The sequence below is a fragment of the Vidua macroura genome, chromosome 28 (assembly GCF_024509145.1).
Source record: "Vidua macroura isolate BioBank_ID:100142 chromosome 28, ASM2450914v1, whole genome shotgun sequence".
Lineage (NCBI taxonomy): Eukaryota > Metazoa > Chordata > Aves > Passeriformes > Viduidae > Vidua > Vidua macroura.
In genome coordinates, this window is record NC_071598.1 from 5,227,098 (window position 1) to 5,252,779 (window position 25,682).

The 25,682-nt window shown below is 59.0% G+C and overlaps 2 protein-coding genes across 5 annotated transcripts in view; both read right to left on the bottom strand.

Moving 5' to 3' along the window:
* Nucleotides 1-335: 335 nt before the first annotated feature.
* C28H2orf42 (chromosome 28 C2orf42 homolog) lies at nucleotides 336-19,990 on the bottom strand. The gene is given in 10 exon segments (XM_054000734.1): nucleotides 336-626; nucleotides 2,404-2,566; nucleotides 2,641-2,741; nucleotides 4,093-4,200; nucleotides 6,449-6,553; nucleotides 9,911-10,051; nucleotides 11,122-11,232; nucleotides 12,448-13,096; nucleotides 13,098-13,260; nucleotides 19,867-19,990. Coding segments are annotated over 10 exon segments (1,764 nt in total). The 5' UTR covers nucleotides 19,893-19,990; the 3' UTR covers nucleotides 336-429.
* Nucleotides 19,991-22,843: 2,853 nt separating this feature from the next.
* The window catches only part of TIA1 (TIA1 cytotoxic granule associated RNA binding protein), a 22,612-nt gene continuing 19,773 nt past the window's right edge, over nucleotides 22,844-25,682 (bottom strand). For 3 of the 4 annotated variants that reach the window (XM_054000589.1, XM_054000587.1, XM_054000588.1), the window contains exons 11-12: nucleotides 24,867-25,006; nucleotides 22,844-22,955 (exon numbers count right to left, since the gene is read on the bottom strand). In XM_054000589.1, coding sequence (XP_053856564.1) covers nucleotides 22,844-22,955; nucleotides 24,867-25,006 — 252 coding nt within the window. Of the gene's footprint in view, nucleotides 22,956-24,862; nucleotides 25,007-25,682 lie in introns of those variants that run through there. The other variant, XM_054000590.1, reaches the window with a different exon arrangement.

Below are 25,682 nucleotides of genomic sequence, written 5' to 3' on the forward strand. Positions count from 1 at the left end.
CCCCTCCACTTTTGGGGTCCCCCTTTCCCCTCCTCATTCTGGGGGTGCACCCAGGTTCCCCCTCCCCTTTTGGGGTCCCCCATGTCCCCTCCATTCCGGGGGTGCTCCCAGGTTTCCCCTCCACTTTTGGGGTCCCCCTTTCCCCTCCATTCTGGGGGTGCTCCCAGGTTTCCCCTCCACTTTTGGGGTCCCCCTTTCCCCTCCATTCTGGGGGTGCTCCCAGGTTTCCCCCCTCCTTTTGGGGTCCCCCTTTCCCCTCCATTCTGGGGGTGCTCCCAGGTTCCCCCCCACTTTTGGGGTCCCCCATGTCCCCCCCCTCCCGGTGCCCCCAGAGGTGAGCTCAGCCCGCTGTGGGCTGCTGCCGCTTTATTCCGGGGGTGCCCCCGGGCCGAGCCCCCCGGGCCGAGCCCCCCGTCCCTCCGCGGGGGCTCAGGGGAAGGTGAGGGCGCCCAGGGGGGGCTGGGGCTGGGTGGGGGGGGTCCCGCGGCCGGGGGGCTGCCGGGGCCCCCGTGGTGCCCGTCTGGAACTGAGGCGCAGCTCGCCCAGGCGGGGGAGCGCGGGCAGGATGTCGGGGATCCACTCGATGGTGAAGGGCGTGGGCTCCTTCTGCGTGGGGGACGTGTGTCCTGGGGGGGGCACGGCGCCGTTGCTGCCTCGGGGCCCCCACCCTATGGACCCCCCTCTTCCCCTCCTTGAGACCCCCCACCCTATGGACCCCCCTCTTCCGTTCCTTGAGACCCCCAACCCTATGGACCCCCTCTTCCCTTCCTGAATCATCCCCCCCAACCCTTATGGACACCCCCTCTTCCCTTCCTTGAGACCCCCAACCCTATGGACACTCCCTATGGACACCCCCTCTTCCCTTCCTTGAGACCCCCCACCCTATGGACCCCCCCTCTTCCCCTCCTTGAGACCCCCCACCCTATGGACCCCCTTTTCCCTCCTGAATCCCCCCATCCAATGGACCCCCCCTCTTCCCTTCCTTGAGACCCCCCAACCTATGGACACCCCCTATGGACACCCCCTCTTCCCTTCCTGAATCCCCCATCCTATGGACACCCCCTCTTCCCATCCCTTGAAGCCCCCACCCTATGAATCCCCCTTTTCCCATACCTTGAATCCCCCCAACTCTATGGACACCCCCTCTTCCCTCCTTTGAAGCCCCCCAACCCTATTGAACCCCCCCACAGGGTTGTGTCCCTCCCAACCCTATGGACCCCCCCTTTTCAACATCCCTTGAAGCCCCCAACCCTTTGGAACCCCCCTTTTCCCATCCCTTGAACCCCCCAAACCTTGAACCCCCCTTTCCCCATCCCATGAAGCCCCTCCAACCCCTGTCCCCCCTTTCTCCATCCCTTGAACCCCCCAAACCTTGAACCCCCCTTTCCCTTCCTTTGAACCCCCCGAATCTTGAACCCCCAAACCTTGAACCCCCCAACCTTGACCCCCCCCGTGCCCTCCCTTGCACCCCCAGGGGTGTTTGTGTCCCCCCCAGTCCTATGGAGAGTTGGCACCTCCCGAGAGCAGTTTTGGGGTCCCCCCCAGCCCCTCCCAGGTGGGTTTTGGGGTTTCACCCTGCCTTCCCCGAGGGTGTTTTGGGGTCCCATCCTGCCCTTCCCGGGGCTGTTCTGGGGTCCCACCCTGCCCTTTCTGGGGCTGTTTTTGGGATCATGCTGTGCCCCTCCTGGGCGCTGTTTTGGGGTCCCACCCTGCCCTTCCCGGGGCTGTTTTGGGGTCCCCTCCTGCCCCTCTTGGGGGCTGTTTTGGGGTCCCACCCTGCCCTTCCCGGGGCTGTTTTGGGATCATGCTGTGCCCCTCCTGGGGGCTGTTTTGGGGTCCCATCCTGCCCCTCTTGGGGGCTGTTTTGGGGTCCCACCCTGCCCTTCCCGGGGCTGTTTTGGGGTCCCACCCTGCCCTTCCTGGGGGCTGTTTTGGGGTCCCACCCTGCCCTTCCCGGGGCTGTTTTGGGATCATGTTGTGCCCCTCCCGGGCGCTGTTTTGGGGGTCCCATCCTGCCCCTCCTGGGGGCTGTTTTGGGGTCCCACCCTGCCCTTTCCCAGGGCTGTTTTGGGGTCCCACCCTGCCCTTTCCCAGGGCTGTTTTGGGATCATGCTGTGCCCTTCCTGGGGGCTGTTTTGGGATCCCACCCTGCCTTTCCCGGGGCTGTTTTGGGGTCCCACCCTGCCATTTCCCAGGGCTGTTTTGGGGTCCCACCCTGCCATTTCCCAGGGCTGTTTTGGGGTCCCACCCTGCCTTTCCCGGGGCTGTTTTGGGGTCCCACCCTGCCCTTTCCCAGGGCTGTTTTGGGATCATGCTGTGCCCTTCCTGGGGGCTGTTTTGGGATCCCACCCTGCCCTTTCCCGGGGCTGTTTTGGGGTCCCCCCGAGCCCCCCCGGGCCTCACCGACTTTGAGGAAGGTCTGCAGCTCCAGGGGCCGCAGCGGGGGCTGTTTCTCGTGCGGGCCCAGCCCCTCGGGCAGGCTCTCCACCTCCACGCGGGGGCTGCGGAAGGGCTCGTAGGAGCCGTCGCGGTTCTGCACGAAGCTCCGCGTGATCTCCAGCGGCACCTGCGGGCCGGGGAGCGCTCAGGGCCGGCCCCGCGGGGCTGGGGGGGGTCCCGGGGGGGGGATCCCGGCCTTACCTCGGGCGTGTCGAAGATCTGCTTCACCTGCAGGACGTTGGTGATGTGCCAGGTGTACTTGGAGAAGGTGCCCAGGGGCAGCGCGTCCCTGCGCACAAAGGCTGCGGGGAGGGGTCGGGGGGGGCTCGGGGGGCTCCGGCCCCTTTCATCTTCCCCCCTCTTTTATTGTCCCTCTTGGTTTCATCAACCTTCTTCATTTTTCCTCTCCTTCCTCCTCTTTTTTCCTTCTTTTCCCTCCCTTTTTTCCCTTCTTTTCCCTCCCTTTTTTTCCTTCTTTCCCCCCTTTTTTGCCTCTTTTCTCCCTTTATTTTCCCCCTCCTTCCTCCCTTTATTTTCTCCCCTTCCTCCCATTTTTTGTTTCCCTTTCCCTCCTTCCCCCTCTTTTTTATCCCCCTTTTTCCCCCTTTATTTTTCATCCCTCCCTCTCCCCCTTTTTTCTCCCTCTGTTTCCCTCCCTTTCCCCCCCTTATTTTTCCTCCCCTTTTTTCCCCTTTATTTTTCCCCTCCTTCATTTTTCCATCCCCCTTTTCCCCTTTTATTTTTCCATCCTTATTTCCCCCCTTTATTTTCCCACCCATCTTTTCCCCCTTTATCCCCCCACTTTATTTTTCCATCACTTTTTCCCCTTTATTTCCCCCCCTTCTTTCCCCCTTTATTTTTCCTCCCTTCTTTCCCACTTTTTCCCCCCTTTATTTTCCCCCTTTTCTTTCCCTTTATTTTTTCCCCCCTTTATTTTTCCATCCTTCTTCCCCCCTTTATTTTTCCCCCTTTATTTTTCCATCCCTTTTTCACCCCCTTTATTTTTCCATCCTTCTTCCCTCCTTTATTTTTCCATCCCTTTTTCACCCCCTTTATTTTTTCCCCTTTATTTTTTCATCCCTTTCCCCCCCCTTTTTTCCCCCTTCTTTCCCTTTATTTTTCCCCCTTTATTTTTCCATCCCTTTTCCCCCCTTTATTTTTCCTCCCTTCTTTCCCCCTTTTTTTCCCCCTTTCTTTCCCCCTTTATTTTTTCCTCCCTTCTTTCCCCCTTTATTTCCCTCCCCTTCTTTCCCCCTTTATTTTTCCCTTTATTTTTCCATTCTTCTTCCCCCCTTTATTTCCCCCCCCTTTATTTCCCCCCCATTTATTTTTCCCTTTATTTTCCATCCTTTTCCCCCTTTTATTTTTCCCCCCTTTATTTTCCCCCTCTTTATTTTTTCCCTTTATTTTCCATCCTTCTTCCCCCCTTTATTTCCCCCCCCTTTATTTTTCCATCCTTCTTCCCCCCTTTAATTTTCCATCCCCTTCCCCCCCTCTTTTCCCCTTCATTTTTCCACCCCTCCCTCCCATTTTCCATCTCCCACTCCCCAGCACCCAAAACTAAATCCAGGAACCCTGCTCCTCGCCCCAAACTCAGCTCCCAGCAGGGTTTTCCCTTTTTTTTTTTGGGGTGTTTTCCCCCTTTTTCCTCACCCGTGGTGGAGTTGGGGAGCCTCTTCTTGCCGCTGCCGCTGGAGATGCGCTGCTGGAGAGCCTCGAAGAAGGACTGGGGGATGTGGAAAACCAGCGGCTCCGGGCGGCCTGGGAGGGGCACAGCGGGCTCAGGGGAGGGGCTGGGGGTCCCAAATTCTCACCCCAAAGCGTCCCCGTGGCTCAGGGGATCAGCAGTGCTTGAATTCCCGGGGAAATGGTTGGGATTTGGAGGCGGGCCCCTCCCTGTCGCTGCTTTGGGAGAATGGGGAGGGGGTGGTGACAGTGGCATGGATGGTGAGGGTAGGGGGTTCCCAAAAAGGCACCAAAAGTGTGCCCAAAAAGGCACCAAAAGTGTGCCCAAAAATGGACCAAAATTGTGCCCAAAAAGGCACCAAAAGTGTTCCCAAAATGGCACCAAAAGTGTGCCCAAAAAGGCACCAAAAGTGTGCCAAAAATGGCATCAAAAGTGTGCCCAAAAATGGACCAAAAGTGTGCCCAAAATGGCACCAAGTGTGCCCAAAAAGGGACCAAAAGTGTGCCCAAAATGGCACCAAAAGTGTGCCCAAAAAGGCACCAAAAGTGTGCCCAAAAATGGACCAAAAGTGTGCCCAAAAAGGCACCAAAAGTGTGCCAAAAATGGCATCAAAAGTGTGCCCAAAAATGGACCAAAAGTGTGCCCAAAAAGGCACCAAAAGTGTTCCCAAAATGGCATCAAAAGTGTGCCCAAAATGGCACCAAAAATGTGCCCAAAATGGCACCAAAAGTGCACTCGAAAAGGGACCAAAAGTGTTCCCAAAAAGGCACCAGAAGTCTTCCCAAAATGGTACTAAAAGTGTTCCCAAACAGGCACCAGAGATCTTCCCAAAATCGTACCAAAAGTGTTCCCAAAAAGACACCAAATCATCCCAAAAAGGGACACAGCATTCCCTAAATGGAAGCAAAATCCTTCCCTTCTCCAGGTGACCATTCCCAGCTCTCCTGGAATTTCCCTTCTCCAGGTGACCATTCCCAGCTCTCCTGGAATTTCCCTTCTCCAGGTGACCATTCCCAGCTCTCCTGGAATTTCCCCTCTCCAGGTGACCATTCCCAGCTTTCCCTGGAGTTTCCCTTCTCCAGGTGACCATTCCCAGCTCTCCTGGAATTTCCCTTCTCCAGGTGACCATTCCCAGCTCTCCCTGGAGTTTCCCTTCTCCAGGTGACCATTCCCAGCTTTCCCTGGAATTTCCCTTCCACAGGTGACCATTCCTAGCTCTCCTGGAATTTCCCTTCTCCAGGTGACCATTCCCAGCTCTCCCTGGATCCTTCCCTTCTCCAGGTGACCATTCCCAGCTCTCCTGGAATTTCCCTTCCACAGGTGACCATTCCTAGCTCTCCTGGAATTTCCCTTCTCCAGGTGACCATTCCCAGCTCTCCTGGAATTTCCCTTCTCCAGGTGACCATTCCCAGCTTTCCCTGGAGTTTCCCTTCTCCAGGTGACCATTCCCAGCTCTCCTGGAGTTTCCCTTCTCCAGGTGACCATTCCCAGCTCTCCTGGAATTTCCCTTCCACAGGTGACCATTCCTAGCTCTCCTGGAATTTCCCTTCTCCAGGTGACCATTCCCAGCTCTCCTGGAGTTTCCCTTCTCCAGGTGACCATTCCCAGCTCTCCCTGGAGTTTCCCTTCTCCAGGTGACCATTCCCAGCTCTCCCTGGATCCTTCCCTTCTCCAGGTGACCATTCCCAGCTCTCCTGGAATTTCCCTTCTCCAGGTGACCATTCCCAGCTCTCCCTGGATCCTTCCCTTCTCCAGGTGACCATTCCCAGCTCTCCCTGGAGTTTCCCTTCTCCAGGTGACCATTCCCAGCTCTCCCTGGAGTTTCCCTTCTCCAGGTGACCATTCCCAGCTCTCCTGGAATTTCCCCTCTCCAGGTGACCATTCCCAGCTCTCCTGGAATTTCCTTTCTCCAGGTGACCATTCCCAGCTCTCCCTGGATCCTTCCCTTCTCCAGGTGACCATTCCCAGCTCTCCCTGGAGTTTCCCTTCTCCAGGTGACCATTCCCAGCTCTCCTGGAATTTCCCTTCTCCAGGTGACCATTCCCAGCTCTCCTGGAATTTCCTTTCTCCAGGTGACCATTCCCAGCTCTCCCTGGAGTTTCCCTTCTCCAGGTGACCATTCCCAGCTCTCCCAGCCTGGCTCCAGAGCTTCTCCAGCCCTTGGAGCAGCTCCGTGGTCTCCTCCAGGGACCCCCGAGCTGCAGGTGGGGTCTCACCTGAGCGGGCTGGAGGGACAGAACCCCCCCCGTGCCCTCGATGTGACCCGGAGCAATCCCCAAAAAACTTCCCAAAAAAATCCACGTCCTGCGGGCGGACACTCACCCTCAAACTGGTAGTGCATGGTCTGGTGGATGCGCTCCGTGACACTGCCCAGCCACTCCTGGAAGGACAGGGACACCTGGGACTCGTCCAGCACCTGGTGACAGCCTGAGGGGACAGGGAAGGGACACGGGAATGTCACCCAAACCTCATCCCCAGGGCTCTGTGACACTGCCAGGGAAGGGACACGGGAATGTCACCCAAACCTCATCCCCAGGGCCCTGTGACACTGCCCAGCCAGGGAAGGGACACGGGAATGTCACCGTGTCCCAAACCTCATCCCCAGGGCTCTGTGACACTGCCAGGGAAGGGACACGGGAATGTCACCGTGTCCCACACCTCATCCCCAGGGCTCTGTGACACTGCCAGGGAAGGGACACTGCAATGTCACCTGTCCCAAACCTCATCCCCAGGGCCCTGTGACACTGCCAGGGAAGGGACACGGGAATGTCACCTGTCCCAAACCTCATCCCCAGGGCTCTGTGGCACTGCCAGGGAAGGGACACGGGAATGTCACCCAAACCTCATCCCCAGGGCTCTGTGACACTGCCCAGCCACTCCTGGAAGGACAGGGACACCTGGGACTCGTCCAGCACCTGGTGACAGCCTGAGGGGACAGGGAAGGGACACGGGAATGTCACCTGTCCCAAACCTCATCCCCAGGGCCCTGTGACACTGCCAGGGAAGGGACACGGGAATGTCACCTGTCCCAAACCTCATCCCCAGGGCTCTGTGACACTGCCAGGGAAGGGACACTGCAATGTCACCTGTCCCAAACCTCATCCCCAGGGCTCTGTGACACTGCCAGGGAAGGGACACGGGAATGTCACCCAAACCTCATCCCCAGGGCCCTGTGACACTGCCCAGCCAGGGAAGGGACACGGGAATGTCACCCAAACCTCATCCCCAGGGCTCTGTGACACTGCCCAGCCAGGGAAGGGACACTGCAATGTCACCCAAACCTCATCCCCAGGGCTCTGTGACACTGCCAGGGAAGGGACACAGGAATGTCACCATGTCCCAAACCTCATCCCCAGGGCTCTGTGACACTGCCCAGCCAGGGAAGGGACACGGGAATGTCACCCAAACCTCATCCCCAGGGCTCTGTGACACTGCCAGGGAAGGGACACGGGAATGTCACCCAAACCTCATCCCCAGGGCTCTGTGACACTGCCAGGGAAGGGACACGGGAATGTCACCCAAACCTCATCCCCAGGGCTCTGTGACACTGCCAGGGAAGGGACACTGCAATGTCACCCAAACCTCATCCCCAGGGCTCTGTGACACTGCCAGGGAAGGGACACGGGAATGTCACCTGTCCCAAACCTCACCCCCAGGGCTCTGTGACACTGCCCAGCCAGGGAAGGGACACTGCAATGTCACCCAGAGCTCTGTGACACTGCCAGGGAAGGGACACTGCAATGTCACCTGTCCCAAACCTCATCCCCAGGGCCCTGTGACACTGCCAGGGAAGGGACACGGGAATGTCACCTGTCCCAAACCTCATCCCCAGGGCTCTGTGGCACTGCCAGGGAAGGGACACGGGAATGTCACCCAAACCTCATCCCCAGGGCTCTGTGACACTGCCCAGCCACTCCTGGAAGGACAGGGACACCTGGGACTCGTCCAGCACCTGGTGACAGCCTGAGGGGACAGGGAAGGGACACGGGAATGTCACCTGTCCCAAACCTCATCCCCAGGGCCCTGTGACACTGCCAGGGAAGGGACACGGGAATGTCACCTGTCCCAAACCTCATCCCCAGGGCTCTGTGACACTGCCAGAGAAGGGACACGGGAATGTCACCCAAACCTCATCCCCAGGGCCCTGTGACACTGCCAGGGAGGGGACACAGGAATGTCACCTGTCCCAAACCTCATCCCCAGAGCTCTGTGACACTGCCCAGCCAGGGAAGGGACACGGGAATGTCACCCAAACCTCATCCCCAGGGCTCTGTGACACTGCCAGGGAAGGGACACGGGAATGTCACCTGTCCCAAACCTCATCCCCAGGGCCCTGTGACACTGCCAGGGAAGGGACATGGGAATGTCACCTGTCCCAAACCTCATCCCCAGGGCCCTGTGACACTGCCCAGCCACTCCTGGAAGGACAGGGACACCTGGGACTCGTCCAGCACCTGGTGACAGCCTGAGGGGACAGGGAAGGGACACGGGAATGTCACCCAGACCTCATCCCCAGAGCTCTGTGACACTGCCAGGGAAGGGACACTGCAATGTCACCGTGTCCCACACCTCACCCCCAGGGCTCTGGGGTGGGAAGGGTGAGCTCTGTGCTGGGGAAAAAGGAGGAAGATGAGGGATTTGTGCCAATTTCCAGGCAGGAGGGGGCAAAGCACCAAGCACCAAGCAAAGGCGGCTGCCCTGGCACAGGACGATGCCAGCGTGGAGAGAGGGTTTTTCCCCAGGGATGTGGGGAAACCCACGGGATTTTAGGGTGCTGGAGAGACCTTTCCTCTCCCAAACATCCCACAGAATCCCACCAGAAATAACTCATGGAATCTGGGAGTGCTTTGGGTTGGAAGGGACCTTAAAGCTCATCCTGTCCCACCAGGGACATCTTCCACAAGACCAGCCTGGAACACCTCCAGGGACATCCAGTACTTTTTTCCCAAAATCCAATCTAAATCTGCACGTGGAATCCTGGATGAGTTTGGGTTGGAAGGGACTTCAAAGCCCATCCAGTCCCACCCTGGGACACTGTCCCAGGTGGTTCCAGCCCGGCCTTGCACACTTCCAGGGATCCCAGCTGCTCTGGGAATTCCATCCCAGCCTCTCTCCCAGTATTCCTTCCCCAAATCCCATCTAAACCTGCACATGGAATCATGGAATGGTTTGGGTTGGAAGGAACCCCGAGGTTCCCCCTGTCCCACCACAGGTCCCAGACTTTCCACTGTCTCAGGTGGCTCCAGCCTGGCCTTGGACACTTCCAGGGATCCCAGAGCTCTGGGAATTCCACCCCAGCTCCTCACCACCCTCACAGGAGGGGATTTCTTCCCAAAATCCCATCTGCACGTGGAATCCTGGATGGGTTTGGGTTGGAGGAGAACCCAAAGTCCATCCAGTCCCACCACGGGTCCCACACTTGCCATAGAGCAGGGGACTCCAGCCTGGCCTTGGGCACTTCCAGGGATCCAGGGCCAGCCACAGCTGCTCTGGGAATTCCATCCCAGCCCTTCTTCACCCAGTATTTCTTACCAAAATCCCACCTAGACCTCCACAAGGAACCACGGAATGCTTTGGGCTGGAGGGACCCCAAAGCCCACCCAGTCCCACCCTGGGACACCTCCCACTGTCCCAGGTGGTTCCAGCCTGGCCTTGGGCACTTCCAGGGACCCCAGAGCTCTGGGAATTCCATCCCAGTCTGTCCCCACCCTCAAACCAGGAACTCCTTCCCAAAATCCCCATCAAGCCGCGCACACCCGGAGCGGGCAGTGCCCCAGGGCTCACCGTGTCTCTTCAGCGAGGAGGAGGAGGAGGAGGAGGAGGAGGAAGGTGAGGAGGAGACGACCGGCAGCTTCCTCAGGCTGCTCCTCCTGGGGCCGGGATGAGCCGGGTCTGGAGCCAGCAGGGGCCCGGGCACCTGTGGGCCTGAGGGAGGGATTGTCACCCGCTGTCACCCGCTGTCACCCACTGTCACCCGCTGTCACCTGCTGTCACCGTCACCTGCTGTCACCCGCTGTCACCGTCACCCGCTGTCACCTGCTGTCACCGTCACCTGCTGTCACCCACTGTCACCCGCTGTCACCTGTCACCCACTGTCACCCGCTGTCACCCACTGTCACCCGCTGTCACCGTCACCCACTGTCATCCGCTGTCACTGTCACCTGCTGTCACCCACTGTCACCGTCACCCACTGTCACCCGCTGTCACCGTCACCTGCTGTCACCCACTGTCACCGTCACCCACTGTCACCTGCTGTCACCGTCACCTGCTGTCACCCACTGTCACCGTCACCCACTGTCACCCGCTGTCACCGTCACCTGCTGTCACCCGCTGTCACCGTCACCCACTGTCACCCGCTGTCACCTGCTGTCACCGTCACCTGCTGTCACCCACTGTCACCCGCTGTCACCGTCACCTGCTGTCACCCGCTGTCACCCACTGTCACCTGCTGTCACCCGCTGTCACCGTCACCTGCTGTCACCCACTGTCACCCGCTGTCACCCACTGTCACCTGCTGTCACCCGCTGTCACCGTCACCTGCTGTCACCCACTGTCACCCGCTGTCACCCACTGTCACCTGCTGTCACCCGCTGTCACTGTCACCTGCTGTCACCACCCTCCTCCGGGCCTGCACCCCCACACCACCACCAGAGACCCCCACGGGGCTGGGCCAGGGGAGCTCCTAACGCCGGGAGCTGCTCCAGAGGTTCCACAGCTGGATGTGACCCCGCGGAGCTGCTCCACAGCTGGATGTGACCCCCCGGAGCTGCTCCAGAGGTTCCACAGCTGGATGTGACCCCTTGGAGCTGCTCCACAGCTGGATGTGACCCCTCGGAGCTGCTCCAGAGGTTCCACAGCTGGATGTGACCCCGCGGAGCTGCTCCACAGCTGGATGTGACCCCTCGGAGCTGCTCCACAGCTGGATGTGACCCCGCAGAGCTGCCCTGGGGGGATTTCAGCCCCAGCGCCCCAGAGCCCTCCCCAGGGACACTCACCTGGCCCCAGGTCCTTTCTCCTCCTCTTGGCCTTGGCGGCAGCCGCCCCCCGAGCCCGCGCCGCGGAGCCGGGGCCACGGAGCAGCTGCGGGATCAGCGTCCCCTTCAGACCTGGGGACACAAGGCCTGTCCCTAAAAACATCCCAGCCACGAGCCACAGGGACACTGAGGGACACGGGGACCCCCAGAACCCCAAAGAACCCCCCACCCTCCTGGGGACAGACCTGGGGACACAAGGTCTGTCCCTAAAAACATCCCAGCCACGAGCCACAGGGACACTGAGGGACACGGGGACCCCCAGAACCCCAAAGAACCCCCCACCCGCCCAGGAGGCTCCTCTGGAGGGGAGGGGGGGTTCATCCCGCTCCCACTGTGGTTTGCACCTTGGTCTGTGTGGGGTTATTGGGGTGCAGCTTTTGGGGTGCAGAAGCTCCTTAATGGGGTGAACCCAGGAGATTCCTGCTGTGGGAGGGATTTGGGGGAATGAAGCCCAGAGGTTCCTGCTGTGGGATTTGGGGGAATGAAGCCCAGAGGTTCCTGCTGTGGGATTTGGGGGAATGAACCCCAGAGATTCCTGCTGTGGGATTTGGGGGAATGAACCCCAGATGTTCCTGCTGTGGGATTTGGGGGAATGAAGCCCAGAGGTTCCTGCTGTGGGATTTGGGGGAATGAACCCCAGAGGTTCCTGCTGTGGGATTTGGGGGAATGAAGCCCAGAGATTCCTGCTGTGGGAGGGATTTGGGGGAATGAAGCCCAGAGGTTCCTGCTGTGGGATTTGGGGGAATGAAGCCCAGAGATTCCTGCTGTGGGATTTGGGGGAATGAAGCCCAGATGTTCCTGCTGTGGGATTTTGGGGAACGAAGCCCAGAGATTCCTGCTGTGGGATTTGGGGGAATGAACCCCAGAGATTCCTGCTGTGGGATTTGGGGGAATGAACCCCAGAGATTCCTGCTGTGGGATTTGGGGGATTTAGGGGAATGAACCCCAGAGATTCCTGCTGTGGGATTTGGGGGATTTAGGGGAATGAACCCCAGAGATTCGTGCTGTGGGAGGGTTTAGGGGAATGATCCCCCCAGTTTGCTGTGGGAAGGGGTTCAGAGTTCCCAGCCCTGGAAAAGGACCCCCAAGGCAGCGGGGTCTGCCCCCCAGCCCCCCGTGGAGCCCCCACTCTGCTCCCACAGAGGCAGGACCCGCTCCCCACGGAGCCCCGCGCCCACAGCGGGACGGGGCACACACAAACCCAACCCCGTGGAATTCCCCACGGAACTGCCCCCGGGAGAGCCCGGGCAGGCGTTCGGGGTGCCCCCGGTCCCTGCGCGCTCCCACCGCTGCCGTCGGAGGCCAGGAACTCGGAGAACTCCTGGGCCAGGCTCTCGTCGCTGGCGAAGGCGCAGATGCAGGCCAGGAAGTGGATGCAGCGCGCGGGGGGCGACTCTTCCTCCTCCTCCTCCTCCTCCTCCTCCTCCTCGTCCTCGTCCGGCTCGGCGCGGCCGTGCCCGGGCGCGCGGCAGGCGCAGGAGAAGCGCCGCTGGCCGAAGCTGGCGTGCAGGTAGCCCAGGCTGTGCCTCTGGCTGGCCTTGCACTTGACCACCAGCACGCTCTTGGTGACCCTCTGCACCAGCGGCCCCGTGGGCTCGGTGGCCAGCTCCCACAGGCTCTGCTTGGCCTCGGCGGGAGCCTGCATGGCGCCCAGCACCGAGCTCTTGAGCGGCAGCGGCGTGGCCTCGGCCTGGCAGCCCAGCGCCAGCTTCAGGTGCTGGCACTGCCCGTCGGCCGCCGCCTTGGCGCAGGCGGGCGCGTGGCAGCGGCCCGAGCTCAGCTGGGTGATCAGGGTGCCCTCGGGGGTCTGGATGGCCGTCTCGGAGACGCCCAGCTCCACAAAGCAGCGCCGGTCGCGCTGGCGCACCGAGTAGAGCTGGCCGCGCGAGCCGCCGAGCAGCCGCACGGCGTCGGTGCCCGGCTGGCGCCGCGCGCCCCGCCCGGAACACGGCGCCGCACGTCTTGTTCTTGCAGCTGAGCCCCCGCGTGCCGTTGTAGGTGCCGCAGCGCGGGCACCTGCGGATGCCCCGCAGGGTGGCCTTGCCCAGGTCGGACAGGAAGGACGGGGCTTTGGGCCTGCTCGGGCACGGATCCATGGAGCTGGGCACGGAGAGGGCGGGGGGTCACAGGGTGGTCACGGCCCGGGGGTCACCCTGGCGGTCCCTGTGTGACCCCAATGGTCACCCCGAGAGTCCCTGTGCCACCCTGGCAGTCGCTGTGCCACCCTGTCTGGTCCCTGTGCCACCCCAATGGTCACCCCGAGAGTCCCTGTGCCACCCTGGCAGTCCCTGTGTGACCCCAGTGGTCCCTGTGCCACCCTGGCGGTCCCTGTGTGACCCCAATGGTCACCCTGGCGGTCCCTGTGCCACCCTGGCAGTCCCTGTGTGACCCCAATGGTCCCTGTGCCACCCCAATGGTCACCCTGAGAGTCCCTGTGCCACCCTGGCAGTCCCTGTGCCACCCTGGCAGTCCCTGTGTGACCCCAATGGTCACCCCGAGAGTCCCTGTGCCACCCTGGCAGTCGTTGTGCCACCCTGTCTGGTCCCTGTGCCACCCCAATGGTCACCCTGGCGGTCCCTTGTGCCACCCCAGCAGTCCCTGTGTCACCCCAGCAGTCCCGGTGCCACCCCAATGGTCACCCTGGCAGTCCCTGTGCCACCTTGAGAGTCCCTGTGCCACCCGGGCAGTCCCTGTGTGACCCCAATGGTCACCCTGAGAGTCCCTGTGCCACCCTGTCTGGTCCCTGTGCCACCCCAATGGTCACCCTGGCAGTCCCTGTGTGACCCCAATGGTCACCCTGAGATTCCCTGTGCCATCCTGGCAGTCCCTGTGCCACCCTAAGGGTCACCCTGCCCGGTCCTTGTGCCAGCGCCTGTCCATCCCCAGGGAAGAGGCATCGTGGGCAGAACTGGGGCAAGAATGGGGCAATTCCCTCCTGGATGCCCACACTGGCACCCTGTGCCAGTCTGAGTGCCCAGGACAGCGACTTCAGCGCTGCCACACGCCCCCCATGCCAGTGTGACCCTCTGCCCCTCCTGGAGATGCCACCAAACCCTGCCCAGGACCTTCTGGGGCACCCTGGGCAGGGAGTGAGAGGCCATAGGAGCTAGGAGTGCCACCCGGGCACCGTGTGCCCTCAGGGGACCTCAGTGCCACCCGGGCACCGTGTGCCCTCAGAGTGATCTCAGTGCCACCCAGCTCCATGTGCCCTCAGAGTGATCTCAGTGCCACCCGGGCACCGTGTGCCCTCAGAGTGATCTCAGTGCCACCCAGCTCCCTGTGCCCTCAGAGTGATCTCAGTGCCACCCAGCTCCGTGTGCCCTCAGAGTGATCTCAGTGCCACCCGGGCACCGTGTGCCCTCAGAGGATCTCAGTGCCACCCAGCTCCGTGTGCCCTCAGAGTGATCTCAGTGCCACCCGGGCACCGTGTGCCCTCAGGGGATCTCAGTGCCACCCAGCTCCGTGTGCCCTCAGAGTGATCTCAGTGCCACCTGGGCACCGTGTGCCCTCAGAGTGATCTCAGTGCCACCTGGGCACCGTGTGCCCTCAGGGGACCTCAGTGCCACCTGGGCACCGTGTGCCCTCAGGGGACCTCAGTGCCACCCAGCTCCGTGTGCCCTCAGAGTGATCTCAGTGCCACCCAGCTCCGTGTGCCCTCAGAGTGATCTCAGTGCCACCCAGCTCCGTGTGCCCTCAGAGTGATCTCAGTGCCACCCAGCTCCGTGTGCCCTCAGAGTGATCTCAGTGCCACCCAGCACCGTGTGCCCTCAGGGGATCTCAGTGCCACCCAGCTCCGTGTGCCCTCAGAGTGATCTCAGTGCCACCCAGCTCCGTGTGCCCTCAGAGTGATCTCAGTGCCACCCAGCTCCGTGTGCCCTCAGGGGATCTCAGTGCCACCCAGCTCCGTGTGCCCTCAGAGTGATCTCAGTGCCACCCAGCTCCGTGTGCCCTCAGAGTGATCTCAGTGCCACCCGGGCACCGTGTGCCCTCAGAGTGATCTCAGTGCCACCTGGGCACCGTGTGCCCTCAGAGTGATCTCAGTGCCACCCAGCACCGTGTGCCCTCAGGGGATCTCAGTGCCACCCGGGCACCGTGTGCCCTCAGAGTGATCTCAGTGCCACCCAGCTCCATGTGCCCTCAGAGTGATCTCAGTGCCACCCAGCTCTGTGTGCCCTCAGAGTGATCTCAGTGCCACCTGGGTACCGTGTGCCCTCAGGGGATCTCAGTGCCACCCGGGCACCGTGTGCCCTCAGGGGATCTCAGTGCCACCCGGGCACCGTGTGCCCTCAGGGGACCTCAGTGCCACCCAGCTCCGTGTGCCCTCAGAGTGATCTCAGTGCCACCCAGCTCCGTGTGCCCTCAGGGGATCTCAGTGCCACCCAGCTCCGTGTGCCCTCAGAGTGATCTCAGTGCCACCCAGCTCCGTGTGCCCTCAGAGTGATCTCAGTGCCACCCAGCACCGTGTGCCCTCAGAGTGATCTCAGTGCCACCTGGGCACCGTGTGCCCTCAGGGGACCTCAGTGCCACCCAGCTCCGTGTGCCCTCAGAGTGATCTCAGTGCCACCCAGCTCCGTGTGCCCTCAGAGGATCTCAGTGCCACCCAGCTCCGTGTGCCCTCAGAGTGATCTCAGTGCCACCTGGGCACCGTGTGCCCTCAGGGGACCTCAGTGCCACCCGGGCACCGTGTGCCCTCAGAGTGATCTCAGTGCCACCCAGCACCGTGTGCCCTCAGAGTGATCTCAGTGCCACCCAGCTCTGTGTGCCCTCAGAGGATCTCAGTGCCACCCAGCACCGTGTGCCCTCAGAGTGATCTCAGTGCCACCTGGGCACCGTGTGCCCTCAGAGTGATCTCAGTGCCACCCAGCTCCGTGTGCCCTCAGAGTGATCTCAGTGCCACCCAGCTCCGTGTGCCCTCAGAGTGACCTCAGTGCCACCCGGGCACCGTGTGCCCTCAGGGGATCTCAGTGCCACCCAGCTCCGTGTGCCCTCAGAGTGATCTCAGTGCCACCCAGCTCCGTGTGCCCTCAGAGTGATCTCAGTGCCACCCAGCTCCGTGTGCCCTCAGAGTGATCTCAGTGCCACCCAGCACCGTGTGCCCTCAGGGGATCTCAGTGCCACCCAGCTCCGTGTGCCCTCAGAGTGATCTCAGTGCCACCCAGCTCCGTGTGCCCTCAGAGTGATCTCAGTGCCACCCAGCTCCGTGTGCCCTCAGGGGATCTCAGTGCCACCCAGCTCCGTGTGCCCTCAGAGTGATCTCAGTGCCACCCAGCTCCGTGTGCCCTCAGAGTGATCTCAGTGCCACCCGGGCACCGTGTGCCCTCAGAGTGATCTCAGTGCCACCTGGGCACCGTGTGCCCTCAGAGTGATCTCAGTGCCACCCAGCACCGTGTGCCCTCAGGGGATCTCAGTGCCACCCGGGCACCGTGTGCCCTCAGAGTGATCTCAGTGCCACCCAGCTCCATGTGCCCTCAGAGTGATCTCAGTGCCACCCAGCTCTGTGTGCCCTCAGAGTGATCTCAGTGCCACCTGGGTACCGTGTGCCCTCAGGGGATCTCAGTGCCACCCGGGCACCGTGTGCCCTCAGGGGATCTCAGTGCCACCCGGGCACCGTGTGCCCTCAGGGGACCTCAGTGCCACCCAGCTCCGTGTGCCCTCAGAGTGATCTCAGTGCCACCCAGCTCCGTGTGCCCTCAGGGGATCTCAGTGCCACCCAGCTCCGTGTGCCCTCAGAGTGATCTCAGTGCCACCCAGCTCCGTGTGCCCTCAGAGTGATCTCAGTGCCACCCAGCACCGTGTGCCCTCAGAGTGATCTCAGTGCCACCTGGGCACCGTGTGCCCTCAGGGGACCTCAGTGCCACCCAGCTCCGTGTGCCCTCAGAGTGATCTCAGTGCCACCCAGCTCCGTGTGCCCTCAGAGGATCTCAGTGCCACCCAGCTCCGTGTGCCCTCAGAGTGATCTCAGTGCCACCTGGGCACCGTGTGCCCTCAGGGGACCTCAGTGCCACCCGGGCACCGTGTGCCCTCAGAGTGATCTCAGTGCCACCCAGCACCGTGTGCCCTCAGAGTGATCTCAGTGCCACCCAGCTCTGTGTGCCCTCAGAGGATCTCAGTGCCACCCAGCACCGTGTGCCCTCAGAGTGATCTCAGTGCCACCTGGGCACCGTGTGCCCTCAGAGTGATCTCAGTGCCACCCAGCTCCGTGTGCCCTCAGAGTGATCTCAGTGCCACCCAGCTCCGTGTGCCCTCAGAGTGACCTCAGTGCCACCCGGGCACCGTGTGCCCTCAGGGGATCTCAGTGCCACCCAGCTCCGTGTGCCCTCAGAGTGATCTCAGTGCCACCCGGGCACCGTGTGCCCTCAGAGTGATCTCAGTGCCACCCAGCTCCGTGTGCCCTCAGAGTGATCTCAGTGCCACCCAGCACCGTGTGCCCTCAGGGGATCTCAGTGCCACCTGGGCACCGTGTGCCCTCAGGGGATCTCAGTGCCACCCAGCACCGTGTGCCCTCAGGGGATCTCAGTGCCACCCAGCCCCGTGTGCCCTCAGAGTGATCTCAGTGCCACCTGGGCACCGTGTGCCCTCAGGGGATCTCAGTGCCACCCGGGCACCGTGTGCCCTCAGGGGATCTCAGTGCCACCCGGGCACCGTGTGCCCTCAGAGTGATCTCAGTGCCACCCAGCTCCGTGTGCCCTCAGGGGATCTCAGTGCCACCCAGCTCCGTGTGCCCTCAGAGTGATCTCAGTGCCACCTGGGTACCGTGTGCCCTCAGAGTGATCTCAGTGCCACCTGGGCACCGTGTGCCCTCAGGGGATCTCAGTGCCACCCAGCTCCGTGTGCCCTCAGGGGATCTCAGTGCCACCCAGCTCCGTGTGCCCTCAGGGGATCTCAGTGCCACCCAGCTCCGTGTGCCCTCAGAGTGATCTCAGTGCCACCCGGGCACCGTGTGCCCTCAGAGTGATCTCAGTGCCACCTGGGCACCGTGTGCCCTCAGGGGATCTCAGTGCCACCTGGGCACCGTGTGCCCTCAGGGGATCTCAGTGCCACCCAGGCACCGTGTGCCCTCAGAGTGATCTCAGTGCCACCCAGCTCCCTGTGCCCTCAGGGGATCTCAGTGCCACCCAGCTCCGTGTGCCCTCAGAGTGATCTCAGTGCCACCCAGCTCTGTGTGCCCTCAGAGTGATCTCAGTGCCACCTGGGCACCGTGTGCCCTCAGAGTGATCTCAGTGCCACCCAGCTCCGTGTGCCCTCAGAGTGATCTCAGTGCCACCCGGGCACCGTGTGCCCTCAGGGGATCTCAGTGCCACCTGGGCACCGTGTGCCCTCAGAGTGATCTCAGTGCCACCCAGCTCCGTGTGCCCTCAGGGGATCTCAGTGCCACCCAGCTCCGTGTGCCCTCAGAGTGATCTCAGTGCCACCCGGGCACCGTGTGCCCTCAGAGTGATCTCAGTGCCACCTGGGCACCGTGTGCCCTCAGGGGATCTCAGTGCCACCCAGCTCCGTGTGCCCTCAGAGTGATCTCAGTGCCACCCGGGCACCGTGTGCCCTCAGAGTGATCTCAGTGCCACCTGGGCACCGTGTGCCCTCAGGGGATCTCAGTGCCACCCAGCTCCGTGTGCCCTCAGGTGATCTCAGTGCCACCCTCCCGTGTCACCTCCCGTGTCACCTCCCGTGTCACCTCCTGTCCCCTGCGGTCCCCACCAGCCCTTTTTTCCCCACCAGGTCCCGTCCCGGTCCCTATGTGCCCCTCACGGCCAGCCCCGGGTCTCTCTCCCCTCACCCGGGTCTCTCTCTCCTCACCCGGGTCTCTCTCCCCTCACCCGGGTCTCTCTCTCCCCTCACCCGGGTCTCTCTCCTCACCCGGGTCTCTCTCCTCACCCGGGTCTCTCTCCCCTCACCCGGGGCTCTCTCCCCTCACCCGGGTCTCTCTCTCCCCTCACCCGGGTCTCTCTCTCCCCTCACCCGGGTCTCTCTCTCTCCTCACCCGGGTCTCTCTCCCCTCACCCGGGGCTCTCTCTCTCCCCACCCGGGGCTCTCTCCCCTCACGGTCACCCCGGGGCTCTCTCTCTCCTCACCCGGGGCTCTCTCTCTCCTCACCCGGGGCTCTCTCCCCTCACCCGGGGCTCTCTCTCTCCTCACCCGGGGCTCTCTCCCCTCACCCGGGGCTCTCTCTCTCTCCTCACCCGGGGCTCTCTCTCCCCTCACCCGGGTCTCTCTCCCCTCACCCGGGGCTCTCTCTCCTCACCCGGGTCTCTCTCCCCTCACCCGGGTCTCTCTCTCCTCACCCGGGGCTCTCTCTCTCCCCTCACCCGGGGCTCTCTCCCCTCACCCGGGGCTCTCTCCCCTCACCCGGGTCTCTCTCTCCTCACCCGGGGCTCTCTCCCCTCACCCGGGTCTGTCCCCTCACCCGGGGCTCTCTCTCCCCTCACCCGGGGCTCTCTCTCCCCTCACCCGGGGCTCTCTCTCCTCACCCGGGGCTCTCTCTCCCCTCACCCGGGGCTCTCTCCCCTCACCCGGGGCTCTCTCTCCTCACCCGGGGCTCTCTCTCCCCTCACCCGGGGCTCTCTCCCCTCACCCGGGGCTCTCTCTCCTCACCCGGGGCTCTCTCTCCCCTCACCCGGGGCTCTCTCTCTCCTCACCCGGGGCTCTCTCCCCTCACCCGGGGCTCTCTCCCCTCACGGCCAGCCCCGGGCTCTCGCCCCCCCCCCTCACCGGCGTCTCCCGGGGTTTCCCAGCATCCCTCGCGGCCCGTGACGTCAGCTCCGCCGCCGGGCCCGCCCCGGTCCCCGGGCCCCGTTACCGCCGCCGGCAGCGCCGTCAGAGGGGCTCCACTTCCGCCACCGCCGCGCTCCTATTGGCCCGCTGGCACCACGTGCTGCACCGCGGGGGCTGCTGGGAGTTGTAGTCCAATACGGACCCCAACCGACCATGAGGCTTGGACTACAACTCCCATCAGCCCCCGCGGCGAGATTGCCTCAATTTCCCTTTTTTTTTCCTCCCAAAATTTCGCTTTCCCCCCCCAAATTCCACTCATTCCCCCCCAAATCCCAGCAGCTACATCCACTCGCCCCCCCCCAACCACCTGACAAAGCACAGCACACAAGCAGCTCAGTTTTTTTTCATTTTTCCTTTTTTTTTTTTTTTAAAAAAAAGCTTTTTGTGGTTTTTTTCCATTTTTCTGTGAGGTTTTTTTTTTCGTTTTTTTTTTAAAGGCTGGGCGAGAGGTAGGATAAAAAAGGGCGTTTTTTTTGGCCTCTGAGAGATCAGGTTTGGGAGCTTTTCTCACCTTCACTCCCTTGTGAAAACACACCTGGGCTGCTGAGGGGATTTTACACAACGGGATTAAAAACTTCACATCCACAAAAAAAATTAAAAAAAAGAAGATTTGAGGCATAAATCACATCAAAAGACTCCGTGTCCTACCTTTAAATAAGGAAAAAGTACAAAAGTGGCCGAGGCTTGTGCAAAAATTCTTCAATTTGCTCTTCATATTGTACAGAAGCAGTAGAGGAAAATGTAGAAATCAGTAAAAAAATGGTTAAAAAACCCCAAAACCGCCCTGGAGGGATTTGTCACGGTTTAGCAAGAGGAATTTTGCTGTCCCAGGGTGGGAATCTTGGCTCACCTGGGGAGATTTGGGCACTTTGGAGTCCCTTTTTTATTTTTTTTTAATTTTTTTTTAAAATATTTTTCCCCAGCATAAGGCAGAAAAAACAACCCCGACCCTGAAAAACACACTGAGATCCAGAAAAGAAAAAAAAAAGGATTTTTCTTGTAAAAAAACCTCCTTTAAAAGAGGCAGCTCCAGGATTCCCACACTTTTGGCTTCTTTTGGGGTTTTTTTTTAAATTATTTTTTCCCAGCTCTTTCTGAGGGAAAAACCCTCGGAAAAAAAATCATAAAATCATTAAAAATTCCCCCAAAAAACCCAAATAAACCCCCCCCCTCCAAGGATGACTTTGTGCAATTCCTGCCTCGATTCTCAGCTGAGGCAGGCAAGTCCCTGCAATTTGTGTTTGTAGGAAAACACATCAAAAAAACACAAAAAAAACAAAAAAAAAAAGAAGAAAAAAAGCGAAAAAAGCAGGAAAAAAAAAACTAAAAAAAGAAAACAAAAAAAAATAAAAAAGGAAAAAGAAAGGGAAAGAAAGCAAAAAAAAGGAAAATAAAAGCAAAAAAAAGGCAAAAAAAAGCAAAAAAAGGTAAAAAAAAGGCAAATAAAAGCAAGAAAAAAGACAAAAAAAGGAAAATAAAAGCAAAAAAGAGGCAAAAAGAAAAGGAAAATAAAAGCAAAAAAAGGTAAAAATAAAAGCAAAAAAAAAGCATAAAAAAAACTCAAAAAAGCAAAAGAAACAAACAAAAAAAAAACCTAACAAGAAAGGGAAGGAAAGCAAAAAACAGGCAAAAAAATAAAGGAAAATAAAAGCAAAAAAAGGCAAAAAGAAAGGAAAATAAAAGCAAAAAAAGGTAAAAAAAAGCATAAAAAAAACTCAAAAAAGCAAAAGAAAAAAACTAAAAAGAAAGGGAAAGAAAGCAAAAAACAAGCAAAAAAATGGAAAATAAAAGGCAAAAAGGCAAAAGAAAGGAAAATAAAAGCAAAAAAAAGCAAAAAAAGCAAAAAAAGGAAAAAAAAAAGAAAATAAAAGCAATAAAAAGACAGAAAGAAAGGAAAATAAAAGCAAAAAAAGGTAAAAAAAGCAAATAGAAAAAGCAAAAAAAGGCAAAAAAAAGCAAAAAAAAAGCAAAAAAAGGCAAAAAAAAAGCAAAGAAAAAGCAAACAAAAGCAAAAAAAGGAAAATAAAAGCAAAAAAAGGCAAAAAAAAGCAAAAAAAAAACCAAAAAAAAAGCAATAAAAAACGCAAAAAAAGGCAAACAGAGCAAAAAAAAAAAGCAAAAAAAAAAAAAAACAAAAAAAAGGAAAAAATAGCAAAAAAAAAAAGCAAAAAAAGGCAAAAAAAAAAAGGCAAAAAAAGCAAAAAAAATAAAAAAAAAGCAAAAAAAAGCAAAACAAAAGCAAAAAAAAAAGGCAAAAAAAAGAAAAAAAAGGACAAAAAAAAAAAAAAAAAAAGGCAAAACAAAGGGGAAAAAAGGGAAGAAAAGCAGACAAGGAGCTGTGCTGCCCCAGCCCCGGGGGGCTCCGGGGGGCTCAGGGGGAGGACGGAGGGCTCCGGGGCAGCCCCAGCCCCGGGGGAGGACGGAGGGCTCCGGTGCTGCCCCAGCTCCAGGGGAGGATGGAGGGCTCCGGTGCTGCCCCAGCCCCGGGGGAGGACGGAGGGCTCCGGTGCTGCCCCAGCTCCAGGGGAGGACGGAGGGCTCCGGTGCTGCCCCAGCTCCAGGGGAGGATGGAGGGCTCCGGTGCTGCCCCAGCCCCGGGGGAGGATGGAGGGCTCCGGTGCTGCCCCAGCCCCGGGAGGACGGAGGGCTCCGGTGCTGCCCCAGCCCCGGGGGAGGACGGAGGGCTCCGGTGCTGCCCCAGCTCCAGGGGAGGATGGAGGGCTCCGGTGCTGCCCCAGCCCCGGGGGAGGACGGAGGGCTCCGGTGCTGCCCCAGCTCCAGGGGAGGACGGAGGGCTCCGGTGCCGCCCCAGCCCCGGGGGGCTCCGGTGCCGCCCCAGCCCCGGGGGGCTCCGGTGCAGCCCCAGCCCCGGGGGGCTCCGGTGCTGCCCCAGCCCCGGGGGGCTCCGGGGGGCTCAGGGGGTCTCGAAGGCCACGCGGAAGCCGGGCTGGGCGGGCAGCACGGCGCCGTTCTGGCCCTGCACGCCGTAGGCAGGGCTCAGCCACGGCGCTGCCGACGGGCTCTGCCTGGTGGGAGGCAAACAGAATCCGTGAGGGAATGCTAAATGAGCACTGGGCGTTGTGGGGAGAGGGGTTGTGGGGATTTGGGGGGGTGAGAGGGCAAAAATCCCTTCTAAAATGGGGAAAAATGGGGGGAAAATGGCTCTGGGGTCACCCAAAACCCTGCTGGGATGTCCCTACTGTGCTGTGGATATGAGGTGCAAAAATCCCTTCCAAAACGGGGGAAAAGGGGTAAAAATGGCTCTGGAGTCACCCAAAACCCTGCTGGGATGTCCCCACCTCACTGTGGATCTGAGGTGCAAAAATCCCTTCCAAAATGGGATAAAACTGGGGTAAAAATGGCTCTGGGGTCACCCAAAGCCCTGTTGGGATGTCCCTACCTCACTGTGGATAGGAGATGCAAAAATCCCTTCCAAAATGGGGAAAAATGGGGTAAAAATGGTTCTGGAGTAATCCAAAACCCTGCTGGGACGTCCCTACGGTGCTGTGGATCTGAGGTGCAAAAATCCCTTCCCAAAGGGATGAAAATTGGGGTAAAATGGCTCTGGAGTCACCCAAAGCTCTGCTGGGATGTCCTTACCGTGCTGTGGATCTGAGGTGCAAAAATCCCTTCCCAAAGGGGATAAAAATTGGGATAAAAACGGCACTGGAGTCACCCAAAGCCCTGCTGGGATGTCCCCACCTCACTGTGGATCTCAGGTGCAAAAATCCCTTCCAAAATGGGATAAAACTGGGGTAAAAATGGCTCTGGGGTCACCCAAAGCCCTGTTGGGATGTCCCTACCTCACTGTGGATAGGAGATGCAAAAATCCCTTCCAAAATGGGGGAAAAGGGGTAAAAATGGCTCTGGGGTCACCCAAAGCCCTGTTGGGATGTCCCTACCTCACTGTGGATAGGAGATGCAAAAATCCCTTCCAAAATGGGGAAAAATGGGGTAAAAATGGTTCTGGAGTAATCCAAAACCCTGCTGGGACGTCCCTACGGTGCTGTGGATCTGAGGTGCAAAAATCCCTTCCCAAAGGGATGAAAATTGGGGTAAAAACGGCACTGGAGTCACCCAAAGCCCTGCTGGGATGTCCCCACCCTGCTGTGGATCTGAGGTGCAAAAATCCCTTCCCAAAGGAGATGAAATTGGGGTAAAAATGGCTCTGGAGTAATCCAAAGCTCTGCTGGGATGTCCCTACCGTGCTGTGGATAGGAGGTGCAAAATCCCTTCCCAAAAGAGATGAAAATTGGGGTTAAAAATGGTTCTGGAGTCACCCAAAGCCCTGCTGGGATGTCCCCACCTCAGTGTGGATCTGAGGCGCAAAAATCCCTTCCCAAAAGGGATAAACATTGGGCTAAAACCACTCAGGGCTCACTCAAAGCCCTGTTGAGATGTCCCCACCCCTGCTGGGATGTCCCCACACTGCCGCGGATCCGAGGTGCAAAAATCCCTTCCCAAAAGGGATAAAAATTGGGATAAAAATGGCTCTGGAGTCACCCAAAACCCTGCTGGGATGTCCCCACCCTGCTGGGATGTCCCCACCCCGCTGTGGATCCGAGGTACAAAACTCCCTTCCCAAAGGGATAAAATTGGGATAAAAGCACTCAGGATTCACCCAAAGCCCTGATGGGATGTCCCTACTGTGCAGTGGATCTGAGGTGCAAAAATCTCTTCCCAAAGGGAGGAAAATTGGGGTAAAAATGGCTCTGGAGTCACCCAAAGCCCTGCTGGGATGTCCCCACCCTTGCTGGGATGTCCCCACCCTGTTGGGATGTCCTCACCCTGCTGGGATGTCCCCACCCTGCTGGGATGTCCCCACCCTGCTGGGATGTCCCCACCCTTGCTGGGATGTCCCCACCCCGCTGTGGATCCGAGGTACAAAACTCCCTTCCCAAAGGGATAAAACTGGGATGAAAGCGCTCAGGACTCACCCGAAGCCCTGCTGGCTCCAGGCCTGGCCGTACACGCCGTAGGCGGGCACCTGCCAGCCGTTGGGCACGTACTGGCCCAGCTGGGCACCGCCGTACCACTGACCCCACTGCCCGTAGGGTGGCGCGTAGCTCAGCTGGCCCTGGGGGCACACACGGGGGAAACGAGTCAGGGAATGCGGGAATGCACCCATGGATCCAACATTCATCCATCATCCATGGATCCATCCATCATCCATCATCCATGGATCCATCCATCATCCATGGATCCATCCATCGATCCCCATCCATCATCCATGGATCCATCCATAATCCATCATCCATGGATCCAACATTCATCCATCATCCATGGATCCATCCATCATCCATGGATCCATCCATCATCCATCATCCATGGATCCATCCATCCATCATCCATGGATCCATCCATCATCCATCATCCATGGATCCATCCATCATCCATGGATCCATCCATCATCCATGGATCCATCCATCCATGGATCCATCCATAATCCATCATCCATGGATCCATCCATCATCCATGGATCCATCCATCCATCCCCATCCATCATCCATGGATCCATCCATCCCCATCCATGGATCCATCCATCATCCATCATCCATGGATCCATCCATCCATCCATCCATCCCCATCCATCATCCATGGATCCATCCATCATCCATGGATCCATCCATCATCCATCATCCATCATCCATGGATCCATCCATCATCCATCATCCATCATCCATGGATCCATCCATCATCCATCATCCATGGATCCATCCATCATCCATCATCCATCATCCATGGATCCATCC